Source organism: Balaenoptera musculus, chromosome 19, assembly GCF_009873245.2.
Source record: "Balaenoptera musculus isolate JJ_BM4_2016_0621 chromosome 19, mBalMus1.pri.v3, whole genome shotgun sequence".
NCBI classification, from domain to species: domain Eukaryota; kingdom Metazoa; phylum Chordata; class Mammalia; order Artiodactyla; family Balaenopteridae; genus Balaenoptera; species Balaenoptera musculus.
The window spans coordinates 15,836,569-15,849,940 of record NC_045803.1 but is presented as its reverse complement, the minus strand read 5'-3'; the positions used below and the strand labels follow the sequence as shown (position 1 = coordinate 15,849,940).

Here is a 13,372-nt window from a genome sequence, read left to right as displayed (position 1 = left end):
GCATAGGCACATTAGCAGAAACCTCTGTGGGAACCAGTACAGAAGATGGAAAACCTAAACTGTAATGGACAAATTGCAGGAGGCTCAGTGTGGACAAATCTGAGAGTTAAATGCTCCAAGGGGGTCTGAGTCTTTAAGAAGCCCCTGCATTTTTATGAGCTTTACCTCCAGGAGCCCAATCAAGTCCTCATAGTGAGGACTGGAGAAAACTCCCCATTGTGTTTCTGGCAGAGAGAGGGGGAAAGTCGCTATTTTGAAATATTCTCAAAGCATTCTGTTCTTAATAAGGCATGCCACAAAGAGAAACTATTGTCCCAGAGCCTATAACCTACTGAGGTTTCATTAGTGTCTCACCAACCTGAGGGAAAAGAAATGCTCAGGTCCAGCCCACTCTAGTCATCCTGTCCCACCTGAGGGAGGGAGGTAGACTGAGAGACACTGGCAAAGTTCACAGTCCAGTGGCAGTTTCACCAAGACTGAATCTTAATCACAGGACTATAGAACATAACCCCTCCCCCTACACCTTATCACCACATCACTAAAGGTCTTACCAGTGTTCCTTTTACCCAGCACATGAAGTCTAGGTTTAAACAAAAACAAACAAAACAACAGAGACAATTAATAGAAAACAGTAACAAATATGATAGGTATTAATCCAATTATATCAATAACCACTTTACATATCAAAGATAAAATCAAAAATAGAGGAAAGTGGTGCTTCCCTGGTGGCGCAGTGGTTAAGAATCTGCCTGCCAATGCAGGGGACACAGGTTCGAGCCCTGGCCTGGGAAGATCCCACATGCCACGGAGCAACTAAGCCCGTGCGCCACAACTACTGAGCCTGCGCTCTAGAGCTCACATGCCACAACTACTGAGCCCGCATGCCACAACTACTGAAGCCCAGGCGCCTAGAGCCCATGCTCCGCAACAAGAGAAGCCACTGCAATGAGAAGCCCGCGCACCGCAACAAAGAGTAGCCCCCGCTCGCCACAGCCAGAGAAAGCCCACGCACAGCAACAAAGATCCAACACAGCCAAAAATAAAAATAAAAAATAAATTAAAAAAAAATAGAGATTGGAGTGGGCCCCCCCTTTCCCCCTTTGCCTCCTGACAGGAAAGGTTTAAGGGGGACTGGGCCCTGGGAGGCCGGGCCGGGCTCAGGGGCCGCCCCGGGGGCCCGGGCCATGGATGTACGCCGACTGAAGGTGAACGAACTTCGCGAGGAGCTGCAGCGCCATGGCCTGGACACTCGTGGCCTCAAGGCTGAGCTTACTGAGCGGCTGCAGGAGGCGCTGGAGGCCGAGGAGCCCGTCGACGAGCGGGAGCTCGAGGCCGATGACGAACCGGGGCGACCCGGGCACAACAATGAGGAGATGTCATGGACAATATTACCATGCAGAACCAATTCTATGAGATGCAGGTCATCAAGAAAGAGAACGAGTCAGGCTACGAGAGGAGAACGCTGGAAATGGACCTATCGCCCAGTAGAAGTGAAGACAGAGATGAAGCAAGAGGCACCCACCAGCTTCCTCCTGCCCGAAGCATCTCAACTCAAACCAGACAGACAGCAGTTCCAGAGTCGCAAGAGGCCTTATGAAGAAAACCGGGGATGGGGGTATTGCGAGCACCGAGAGGATAAGAGGGGCCGCTCTCCTCAGCCTCCCGCTGAAGAGGATGAAGATGACTTTGACGACACCCTTGTTGCCATTGACACATATAACTGCGACCTCCACTTCAAGGTGGCCTGAGACCGGAGTAGGGCTACCCACTCACAACTGAAGGTTTTGCATACCTGTGGTCAGGAGCCCGTGCCAGCTATGGGGTCGGAAGGGGCCGTGTGTGCTTTGAGATGAAGATCAATGAGGAAATCTCTGTGAAGCACCTTCCATCTACAGAGCCCGACCCACACGTTGTCCATATTGGTTGGTCTCTGGACTCCTGCAGCACTCAGCTAGGCGAAGAGCCTTTCTCCTATGGCTATGGAGGCACTGGGAAGAAGTCCACCAATAGCTGGTTTGAAAACTACGGAGACAAATTTGCAGAGAATGATGTGATTGGCTGCTTTGCGGACTTTGAATGTGGAAATGACGTGGAACTTTCCTTCACCAAAAATGGGAAGTGGATGGGCATTGCCTTCCGAATCCAGAAGGGAGACTTAGGGGGTCAGGCCCTCTACCCTCATGTCCTGGTGAAGAATTGTGCAGTGGAGTTCAACTTCGGGCAGAGGGCAGAGCCCTACTGTTCTGTCCTCCCAGGCTACACCTTCATCCAGCACCTTCCCCTGAGTGAGCGAATCCAGGGCACTGTTGGACCAAAGAGCAAGGCAGAGTGTGAGATTCTTATGATGGTGGGCCTGCCTGCCACCGGTGAGACCACATGGGCCATGAAACATGCAGCCTCCAACCCCTCCAAGAAGTACAACATCCTGGGTACCAATGCCATCATGGATAAGATGCGGATGATGGGCCTACGCAGTCAGAGGAACTACGCTGGCTGCTGGGACGTCCTGATCCAGCAGGCCACCCAGTGCCTCAACCGCCTCATCCAGATCGCTGCCCGAAAGAAACGCAACTATATTCTAGATCAGACAAATGTTTATGGGTCAGCCCAGAGACGAAAAATGAGACCATTTGAAGGCTTCCAGCGCAAAGCTATTGTAATTTGTCCCACTGATGAGGACCTAAAAGACCGAACAATAAAGCAAACCAACGAAGAAGCGAAGGATGTCCCAGATCACACAGTCTTAGAAATGAAAGCCAACTTCACGTTGCCAGATGTTGGGGACTTCCTGGACGAGGTGCTGTTCATCGAGCTGCAGCGAGAGGAAGCAGACAAGCTGGTGAGGCAATACAATGAGGAAGGCCACAAGGCTGGGCCATCCCCTGAAAAGCGCTTTGACAACCGAGGCAGTGGCAGCTTCTGGGGTCTTGGGGGTGGCGGCAGTTTCCAGCGCTATGACAACCGAGGTCCCCCCGGGGGAAACAGAGGAGGCTTCCAGAATCAGGGAGGAGGCAGTGGAGGAGGCAGCTACCGAGGAGGTTTCAACCACAGTGGAGGTGGTGGCGACAACCAGAATGGCTGGGGTAGCGACAGCCGGGATAACAACAACTCCAACACCCGAAGCAGCTACAACCGGGCTCCCCAGCAACAGCCGCCGCCGCAGCAGCCTCCACCGCCACCCAGCTACAGCCCTGCTCGGAACGCCCCAGGGGCCGGCAGCTACACGAAGAGCAGCAACATCCCTGGCTCAAGCGCCAATACCAGCACCCCTCCTGTCAGCAGCTACAGCCCTCCACAGCCGAGTTACAGCCAGCCACCTCCCTACAACCAGGGAGGTTACAGCCAGGGCTACACAGCTCCACCACCTCCACCTCCGCCACCACCTGCCTACAACTATGGCAGCTACGGCGGCTACAACCCAGCCCCTTACACCCCTCCGCCACCCCCCACTGCACAGACCTACCCTCAGCCCAGCTATAACCAGTACCAACAGTATGCCCAGCAGTGGAACCAGTACTATCAGAACCAGGGCCAGTGGCCGCCGTACTACGGGAACTACGACTACGGGAGCTACTCCGGGAACACACAGGGGGGCACAAGCACACAGTAGCCAGTGTGTCCTGGAGGCCTCTGCCGGCTTCCTCCACCAGCGCCCACCTTGGACCCCCTTGTCCACCCCCACTGGGTCACGTGGTGCTGGGGGACGGGTCCTCCCAGGGCTGCCTCCCGTCCAAGGGGCTCTTCCCCCACACAGGGCCGGGCATTTTCCTCCGGATTCAAACAGGCAACAATGACCTTTTATTTTGTTTGTCCCCCCACCCCCCTCCTCTTCCTCTTCCTCCCTTCCTCCTTTTTGACTAAAGACCCTCCTCCCTTGGTTGTACAGTGAGGCTACAGGGCTGTGGGGAGGGCCCCTTCCTGTACTCTGGTCCCAGCCCTGCTCCAGCCCCTCAGCTTCCCAGATTCTCATGCAGTTGGTTGTAAATTCTTCCAGGAGCTGTTTTACTGTCTACTTTTCAGGATTTAAAAAAAAAATCAAAAACTTAAACACACACACAAGTTTAAAAAAGCAAAATGCAGTGGGAGGAAGAAGCAACAGATTTTTTTTGGTAATTATGCTTCTTTTTTTTTAATTTTTAGAATTTATCCCTTTTTACTGTGGGTTGGCTGTTGATATTTCATCAGGATAACCATTTCTTTGCTGAGTTCAGGTGACCGAGGAAGAGCCACACCCTCAAAACAAAACACACACAAAACAAAACCACAGAATCATCTTTAACCTAACTTTTTATACAATGTCTCAGTTTCCCGTAACTTTGCACACAAGCTTCTGTGTTGAGTTGAATTGTACCTGCCTTTTGTATTTGGAGAGAGTGTGACTATTGAACTTGAAACCTTTTATTCTGGGCGTCTTGGTAGTTTCTGGTGGGATTAATCGGGTGAGAGGAAAGAAGGGAGTTGGGGGGCTCCTTCCTTTCAGAACATGAAGTTTCTCACTGCCTCCTCTCCAGAGCTCTCCCAGGTGCCAGACCTAAAGGTTTTTCCTACAGTGATCCTCTGATTATTTTTACTTCCCCTTGACCCATATGTTTTAACAGGACTTTAACAAACTGTGCTTATTAAGAAATGTGTTTGCCCTGTTTTGTTTTGTTTCAATAAATGACATGGCACCTCCTAGCAGGAAGGAAGCAAGGTTTCAACCCTGATTTAAAAAAAAAAAAATAGAGAAAAGTATAGCATGCTAACACTAATCAAAAGAAAGCTGGAGCAGCTATATTAATTTTAGAGGAAGCTGACTTCAGATCAGGGAAAATTATCAGGGATAAAGAAGGCCATTACATAATGATACAGGTGTAACAAAGCAGTAGTAATCTTTATATGTACCTAACAATGGACCATCCAAATATGTGAGGCAAAAACTTTTAGAACTACAAGGAGAAATAAATAAATCCACTATTATAATTGGATTCCTTCAACACCCTTTTTTTAATAATGGAAAATCGGTAAGGACACAGTTGACTTCTAGCCCCATCAATCAACTGGATATAATTGATATCTATAGACTACTTCTTCCAACAACAGTAGAATACACATTCTTCTCAATTTTACAAGGAACACTCACCAAGATAAACACAGCAAGCATCTGTGGCCTTAAAACATACCTTAACAAACTTAAAAAAACAGAAACCATAAAATGTATGCTCTCGCACCACAGTGGAACTGAACAAGAAATTAACAACAGAAAGATAGCTGAAAAACCCCAAAATACCTGGATATTAAACAACACACTTCTAAATGTCACACAAGTCAAAGAAATCTCAGAAATATTAAAATATCTTAAAATAAATAAAACTGAAAATACAGCTTATCAAAATTTGTGGGATACAGTGAAAGCAGATCTTAGAAGGAAATTTATAGCATTGAATATATATATTAGAAAAGAAGAGGGCTTCCTTGGTGGTGCAGTGGCTAAGAATCCACCTGCCAATTCAGGGGACACTGGTTCAAGCCCTGGTCCAGGAAGATCCCACATGCCACAGAGCAACTAAGCCTGGGAGCCCGCGAGCCACAACTACTGAGCCCACATGCCACAACTGCTGAGGCCCGTGCGCCTAAAGCCTGTGCTCTGCAACAAGAGAAGCCACCGCAATGAGAAGCCCATGCACCGCAATGAAGAATAGTCCCCGCTCGCGGCAACTAGAGAAAGCCCACGTGCAGCAACGAAGACCCAACGCAGCCAAAAATAAAAAATAAAAATAAATAAATAAATAAATAAGACAGGGGTTGATGCTTCGATGTTACATCCTGGGGCTCCAATTTTGGAGGCGTCTATTGTCCCCATTTTACATGCCATAAAACTGAGGCCTGCCCTGGGATCCCAGAGCTTGTAAGCAGCTCTTTTTAAATCCCAACTATATCTCATTTTACTCTACCCTTTACAACTAAATCTTACCTCCTCTGAGTACAAAATGAATGCATGATTCATGACACCTATTTATACCAAGAAAAAGGACTAGAGCTTGAGCTTGTTAACTCTTGGCTTCTCCTGTGGCTCAGAACGTGGCCTTGTGCAAATCACGTCACTTAATTCATTCAGGAAATACTGCCTGAGTTCCTGCTGAGTGCTGGACACTTCTAGAAGTGGGGCACACAGCAGTGAACAGGACAGATGGGTCTCAATAGCTTATGTTCTAGTTGAGCAATAGACAACATTAAACTTTTAAAACACAGGTGAGTGCTCTAATGAAAAGACAGTATAAAGGGATGGAGAGAGATAGGGTGAGGGGTGCAGAGGCAAATCATGCAATGGTCTGAGTAAAACAATAGAATCAGTTAATTGTGATAATTAGTAGTAATTAATAGTAGAACAAATTAAACATACTTTATGCAAGGAAGAAACCCCAGTATTTTATGTTTCTTTTTTTCCTCTGATACATCAGTTTAACTTTTTAAAAACTCTCCATTGGATATTTAAAATCTGTGGGCTATGTTAATTTATAGTCTACAGTATATAAGTTTAAGACTTTAAAAGGACAACATAAATGCAATAGGGCTAATGAAAAAGATAATACCTATATTTAATTTTAAAAATGAAATATTTCTGTCTCATGATATAGTGGGATGTTTTCACTCTGTTGCCTTTGTCAATAATATTTCTCTGAACTGCCTGTGGCCTTCAAGACATACTTCTTTTCTTGTATGAACAGTAGTGGTAAAACTGACTACATACAAAATTCACTTTGACTTGGAGCTCTGCTCCTATCAAGCCCACGTTATGCTAATTCCTGGTGTCACCCCAATTTGATGACAGCAAGCCAAATATCTTCTAAACAAAAGCATATGAGCATGGGATACTTAATGATTTTACCTACTAGCAACAGCAGGTTTTTAGATTTGGATGAATTCATTTCCAGCTCTCTAAAAATGTCTATCCACTTTGTATCTAACAGGCTTATGTTAGTAAAGCAGCTGTTTGCTGGGTCTTGGGTCTATAAATTCAACAGCGGCTATCCATGTCTAAAAGGTCCACACTTTTTAAGCACTTCAATGTTTGAATGTAACTGTAAGTTAACCTCTCTCAGGGAAAATGAGAAAGGTAATTTGAACTTGTGAAATTGAAGTTAACAGTTTAAGTTTCTGTCAAGAAATTGAGAAAGTTCTATTTAACCAGATCATCAAACAGTTCTGGAGAAACAGCATATAACTTTTGTTTTACTATAATCATTTTCTCCATTCTCATCCTCATTTTCCAAATTAGAGAAGGACATGCTTGTTCCACACTTGGAAAATATAATTGTACAGTAAGACATTTTAACATCTTTTCTATGGCTAGCATCAATAGCAATCTGGTAGGCATATGTCTAAGGAGGCCATCTCCGTCCATTTCTTTAAAGCTTAAAATCTTACCAAGTGCTTCTGCATGTTTTGAAGAAATCGAGAAATAACCAAAACCTTTCATTGTGAAAGCCTCAGTATTCAGATAAGCAAATCACATCCCCTTTTTTTGGCAGTGTTGCAGATAAAATCTTTTAATTTTCTTTTTTTATAAAGATTTTTTTGATGTGGACCATTTTTAAAGACTTTATTGAATTTGTTACAATATTGCTTCTATTTTCTGTTTTGGTTTTTTGGCCACGAGGCATGTGGGATCTTAGCTCCCCGACCAGGGATCGAACCCATACCACCTGCATTAGAAGGCGAAGTCTTAATCACTGGACCACCAGGGAAGTCCCTAATATCTTTTAATTTTCTTTGGTGAAAAGTTTAGGGACTGAATGGAATTCACCAAAATTACATCTACATTGTCTGCCAAATGTGCAGATAGATGAACAAAATCTAGTTATTAATTGAACAAGATATCAACACCCTTTCGTTTTATGTTTGTGTGGGTGTGGTTTCATTAAAATCTTCATAGAAATCAAGAAGATGATTTGAAACTCCATTTTTCGAGTACCTAAGAACTAGGGGGAAATTTTTTGTTACAATGACTCCACATACCACTTGATAAACTGTAGAAAGCTTATAATGATGGCTGGCAAGATCTGACAAAATAGGCTTTAGCCTGTAAGGGACCAACATATCTTGTCAAAATTTCCCCTTTAGCTTGCCCACGGGGACGTTTTAGCTGCAAGCTCTGAGTTCGGAAAATTAACTGTACTTGAACTGTACCTGGTTTCACAGAGCAGTCAAAGGAATGATGATGATGTGTGTTTGGTATACCTAAGCCAGTTCACCACCACTATTTTTATTGGTGTCTTTGGGGGAGCTGAAAAACCTTGACGAAGTTAAAAGTACTTACCTGTCTTGTCCCAGACTTGTGAGATTGTCACCGTGTGTACTTTTACATAGCTTTCTCCCGAATACTCAATCCTAAATTCTTTTCTCCATATTGTTCAGTATTCTCTGTTTTGGTTTTTTATCTCCCTAATCCATGTGTCCTTCCATTTGTCATTAAAAGAACACATTCACTTAGCCTTTTTTTGGTCTGGGTTATGCTGGTGTTGGTATTGTAACCATTCTTTTCATTATCTAAAATCTTAGAAAGCATTATCACAGTATTCACAATGTCAGAAGTTAAAACTAGCACTACTTGATACAAAGCACGAGTTAATCCACAGGCACAGGCAAAGACAGTTACGGCTCCTAATTACAGCACACCTAAGTTGCGTTACTTAGAGTTATGCATCAATGAATGATTCCTTATTGTGAACTACCAATCATGGTTATCAACAGCAGCAGTCAGAGGCAGTATGGAAGGCAGAAAATCTCTGCTGTATCCATTTGACACTAAAATCTGTTGCTTTCAGCAGTTCCTATTTTGGGGGCCACCATATCAGTTTTCTACTTTACCCACAACCTTTGCACCCATTGTAAAAACTGGGACTTTGCATGTCCTGAGGGGGGGTTTCCCGGGAAGCAGGTGTTTCAGTGCTAAAACCGGGGTAGTCCTGGGAAAACCAAGACAGTTGGTCACCCTATAAGTAGTCTTGACTACGTCTTGTCCACCACCTCCCCTTTCCCCTACCTCCCGACCCTGTCAGAGCTGCCCTCACCCCAAGCTCAGCCAGTCACCTTCCCTCTCCTGGCAGTCTGAAATCTGGAAGGGAGACATGCCTAGCCTGGGAGCTGCCGCAATATAGAAGGTTCAAGCATTCCCAAAACAGCCCTAGCTGATTATTAGATAATTCTTGGTTGTCCAGGGTTTTCTTCAACCCACTCCTTACCCTAGTATTCTGGTTAATTGCCTTTTCTGCTGAAGGTAGCCAGAGTTGGTTTCTTTAGCTTTCAGACAAGAGCATCTTTACTACTGCAGTAGTATTGCTTTTGCTGATGTCCTTTCTATATCCTGTTGATTTGTGTCAGATCCTGGGTTCCTTGACACCAAATGGATATTCAGGTGTGGTTTAAAACTAAGATGGCTCTTAGTGATTTCCCGAATAATGGCAAGGAGGTTGGGTGTTTGTACCTTTGCAATTGCTGAAGAGGGACTCAGCTGTGAGTTGTCAGCAGCCAACAATCCCAGCAGCTAGGGGGATGAGTGCTTTGGCCCTGAAAGGGAGAGAGATGGGTGGCACACCTCAGTATTCACTATACTTTATCTCTATTCAATATCACATTAAAAAAAAATTGTACCACTATAATATTTTAAATTGTTAGTAAGATCAGGTTTGTTTGTTTTTTTAAAGTACATAAATATTTAGGAGTTTTTGCCAGTATATATCTTCTAAGAGTTTATTCCACATATAAAGTGAACAATCAGATATAACATTCATTTCACAACTCTTTCATTTTCCCATATTGTGTTTTTTCCTTCAGAATTTTTTACACAATCTGTATCAGTAATTGTTAATTTGTCTCATAATTACTAATAAGTAGAATTCTATTTTTAAACCTGCAATTATGGTAACTTACCATCAGTCACTCATCCAGTAAGAGTGGATGAATTCAACCTCTGGCATTCTGGTCTCCAAACCCAAGCTATGGGGTAGTGCTTCTCAAACTTTCATGTGAACAAGAATCATCCAGGAATCAGTGAAAATACAGGTTCTGATTCAGGAGGTCTGGGGTGGGACCAGAGAATCTCTTTCAAATAAGCTGCCATAGGGCTAGTCTGAGGACACCTTAGGAGCAGTGAGGTTCTAAAGCAGGAATTAATAAATTACAGCCCACAGACTAAATCAGCCTGCTGCTTGGTTTTGTTTTGTTTTAATATTATTTATTTATCTGGCTGTGCCGGGTATTAGTTGTGGCACGTGGGATCTTTAGTTGCGGCACACAGGATCTTTAGTTGTGGCACACAGGATCTTTAGTTGTGGCAAGCAGGATCTAGTTCCCTGACCAGGGATCGAACCTGGGCCCCCTGCATTGGGAGCATGGAGTCTTAACCACTGGACCACCAGGGAAGTCCCTTCGTTTTGTATGGCTAAAAATAGATTTCATAATTTTATTTTATTTATTTACTTTTTTGGCCGCACTGGTGGCATGTGGGATCTTAGTTCCCTGACCAGGGACTGAACCCGTGCCACCTGCAGTGGAAATGCAGAGTCTTAACCACTGCATGGCCAGAGAAGTCCAAGATTTCATAATTTTAAGTAGTTAAGATAAAATCAAAAAGAATAAATATTTTGTGATATGTGAATATTACATGAAACACAAATTTCAGTGTCTGTAAATAAGGTTATTAGAACACAGCCATGCTCATTTGTTTATGTAATGTCTGTGGTTGGTTTTACACTACAAGGGCAGAGTTGAGTAGCTGTGACAGACTGTAGGGCCAGGCCTGCAAAGCTGAAAATACTGTCTGGCTCTTCACCAAGCTCTAAAGCACTAAATCTGCTGTTTCAGAGGTGATTAACACTTCCTAGGGAGAAAGGGGGATTAGCTGTTGAGTTACTTCTGGTTCTGGGTTTAACAGATTTGCAAAGTCTATTAGAAAGAAGAGGAAACAAGGTTTTGAGGAGAAAGGACAGAGAAAGTGAATAAAGAACTGGGAGGTAAAAGTTTCTTGAGATTAAAAGGGCTTTGCAGAAGGGTTTGGGTTATACAAGTGCATGCATTTGTTTAAATTCAGCAAATGTACACTTATAAAATATTCCGATTTCTTCAGCTTACTTGGAAATGAATGAAAAATTGAGATGGACTGATGAATGGATAGATGGAAAGATAAAAAAGCAAATAGGGTAAAATGTTAATGGTGGTATATGAGTATTCACTCGACAATTCTTCCAACTTTTCTGTATATTTGAAAGTTTTCATAATACAAAGTTAGAGGGGTAACAGGGGAAGAGAACGTGAAGAAGGTTACAAACGGGCTGATCTTGGGGTAACTTCTGAGGAACTGACTCTTGTGTAGGGCATTTTTACTGACTTCCAAGGGAGGACCTCCGCTTCCATTGCTCCTGCACCAAGAGACCCAGGGAATTTTAAGCATCAACACACACAGTGACTGCCATGGCAAGGCAACTCACTCAGGTGTTAACAGACTACCCAGGACACTCCCCTCTACCCAGGGCTGGCTTCATGGGCATGCAACCTGTATAGCTGCAGACAGCCCCACACTCAGAAGGTCCCACACTTGGTTTAACGCTCTGCTGTTGCTGTCTTGAAGTTTGTGGTAATTTTTGAACAAGAAGCCCCACGTTTTCATTTTGCCCTAGGTCCACAAATTATGTAACTGGTCCTGCCCCAACTCTCTCCTTCCGACCTACCAGACATATCTGAAAAAAACAGTGCATCTGAAGTCCCACATCAGGATGGCTCCTGATGAAAAACCCTCTCAGACCATTAAAATATGCCAGTAATAGATTATACTTAGAGTTTGAAAGCAGGCATGGTTTTTAAATAAATTCAGGGGGACGATTTTCACATTAACGCTTCACATGTGTGATAGGACTTTTTTGGAAGATCAGGTTTATTACACAAATTAAGGTATGTAAAATACATGAATACTTTCGAATATTCAATATATAGATATTAAAAATTAAAATAAAATATTAAAATAACAATTGTTTATTTCATTGTAAAAAATTGTTTTAAAGATTTATTTCTTGCCCTGTTAGTTACTTATTGAGATGTTATTGACATACAATAAACTGCACATATTTAAAGTGTACAGTGTAATAAGTTTCAACATATACCTACACACGTAAAACCATCGCAACCAATATTTGATCATACCCATCACTCCAAAAGGTTACTTGTGCTACTTTGTAACTCTCCCTCCCACACCGGGCAAAACTCCGTCCCCCAAACAACCACTGATCTGCTTTCTATATAGAGTTTCATATAAACGGAATCATACAGAATGTACGCTTTGGGGGACTTCCCTGGCCGTCCAGTGGTTAAGACTCAGCTCTTCCACTGCCGGGGGCACAGGTTCGATCCCTGGTCAGGGAACTAAGATCCTGCAAGTTGCGCCCTGCGGAGGAAAAAAAAATCTGGCTTCTTTCACCCAGCATAATTAGTTTGAGACATCCATATTGTTGTATGTATGAATAGTTATTCCTTTTTATTGCTGAGTAGCATTCCACTGTATACCATACTTTGTTTATTCATTCATCTATTGATGGACACTGGATTATTTCCTGTTTTGGGCTATAACAAATAAAGCTGCTATAGACATTTGTGTACAGTCTTTGCAGGTGGGTCTATGGTGGTGAAGCAGGTAGCTGCGCCCATTGGCCCCCTGGGGGCAACCATTATCAAGGATATTTCTGGCAATTCCCCAATCTTTTTCTGGCCCAGTTTTTGCTTGTAGGTAGGATAGGCGACTGATACCGACCTGCTCCCATCCTTTCTTCAGGGACTCCAGCTCTGGCGCTGCCACTTCTGCAGCAATACAACAGCCAGCGTCTCCTCTTAATCACCTGTTGTCGGTCATAAGAAAAATAGCAGCGCCCTGCAACCTGTTTTTATTAGCGTTAAGGTAGGGCATCCTGGGCGCCACCATTTTGGAGGAGGTGCCAGGCATCTTACATTCTGCTTCTGGGTAGGGAAACCAAAGAGGCCATGGCAAGGGGGTACCTTCCAATAAGTGCAAAAGGCACTTGGGCTCTGGCTTGATGGGGTTGGGAAAGAGGCCCTGGGTGGACAAAGATTTGGGAAAGGGCAGGGCAAGGGGAAAGAAGCCGCAGTAAGGGGGAGTGCAGCTCCAATGGCGCTTCCAACCTGACCCATAGTCACTATGTGAGACAGTGTTTATTGTTGGTTTAAGTCAGTAAATTTTTGGGGTAGTTTGTTTTTCGGCAATAGATAGTACACCTTCCTTGCTGGTCTCCAACATTCCAGGCACACTCCCTATTTTAGGGTCTTTGCATTTGCTGTTCCTTCTGCCTGGAATAGTTTTTTTTTGGGGGGGGACAGGTGCATTATT

The 13,372-nt window shown here is 44.0% G+C and overlaps 2 protein-coding genes and 1 non-coding gene across 3 annotated transcripts in view; 1 reads left to right on the top strand and 2 right to left on the bottom strand.

The window, feature by feature from the left end:
- Positions 1-1,169: 1,169 nt before the first annotated feature.
- On the top strand, positions 1,170-4,048 carry LOC118884805 (heterogeneous nuclear ribonucleoprotein U-like protein 1). The gene is given in 4 exon segments (XM_036832764.1): positions 1,170-1,374; positions 1,377-1,473; positions 1,475-1,755; positions 1,758-4,048. Coding segments are annotated over 4 exon segments (2,421 nt in total). The 5' UTR covers positions 1,170-1,184; the 3' UTR covers positions 3,611-4,048.
- A 4,973-nt stretch (positions 4,049-9,021) lies between these two features.
- ZNF793 (zinc finger protein 793) overlaps positions 9,022-13,372 on the bottom strand; it is a 42,066-nt gene continuing 37,715 nt past the window's right edge. The window contains exon 7 of the mRNA XM_036832961.1: positions 9,022-9,549. Within this exon, the coding sequence (XP_036688856.1) occupies positions 9,527-9,549 (23 nt within the window). The 3' untranslated portion in view covers positions 9,022-9,526. The remainder of the gene's footprint in view (positions 9,550-13,372) is intronic.
- On the bottom strand, positions 10,331-10,403 carry TRNAW-CCA. The gene has a single exon. It is a non-coding gene; the product is annotated as a tRNA-Trp (tRNA).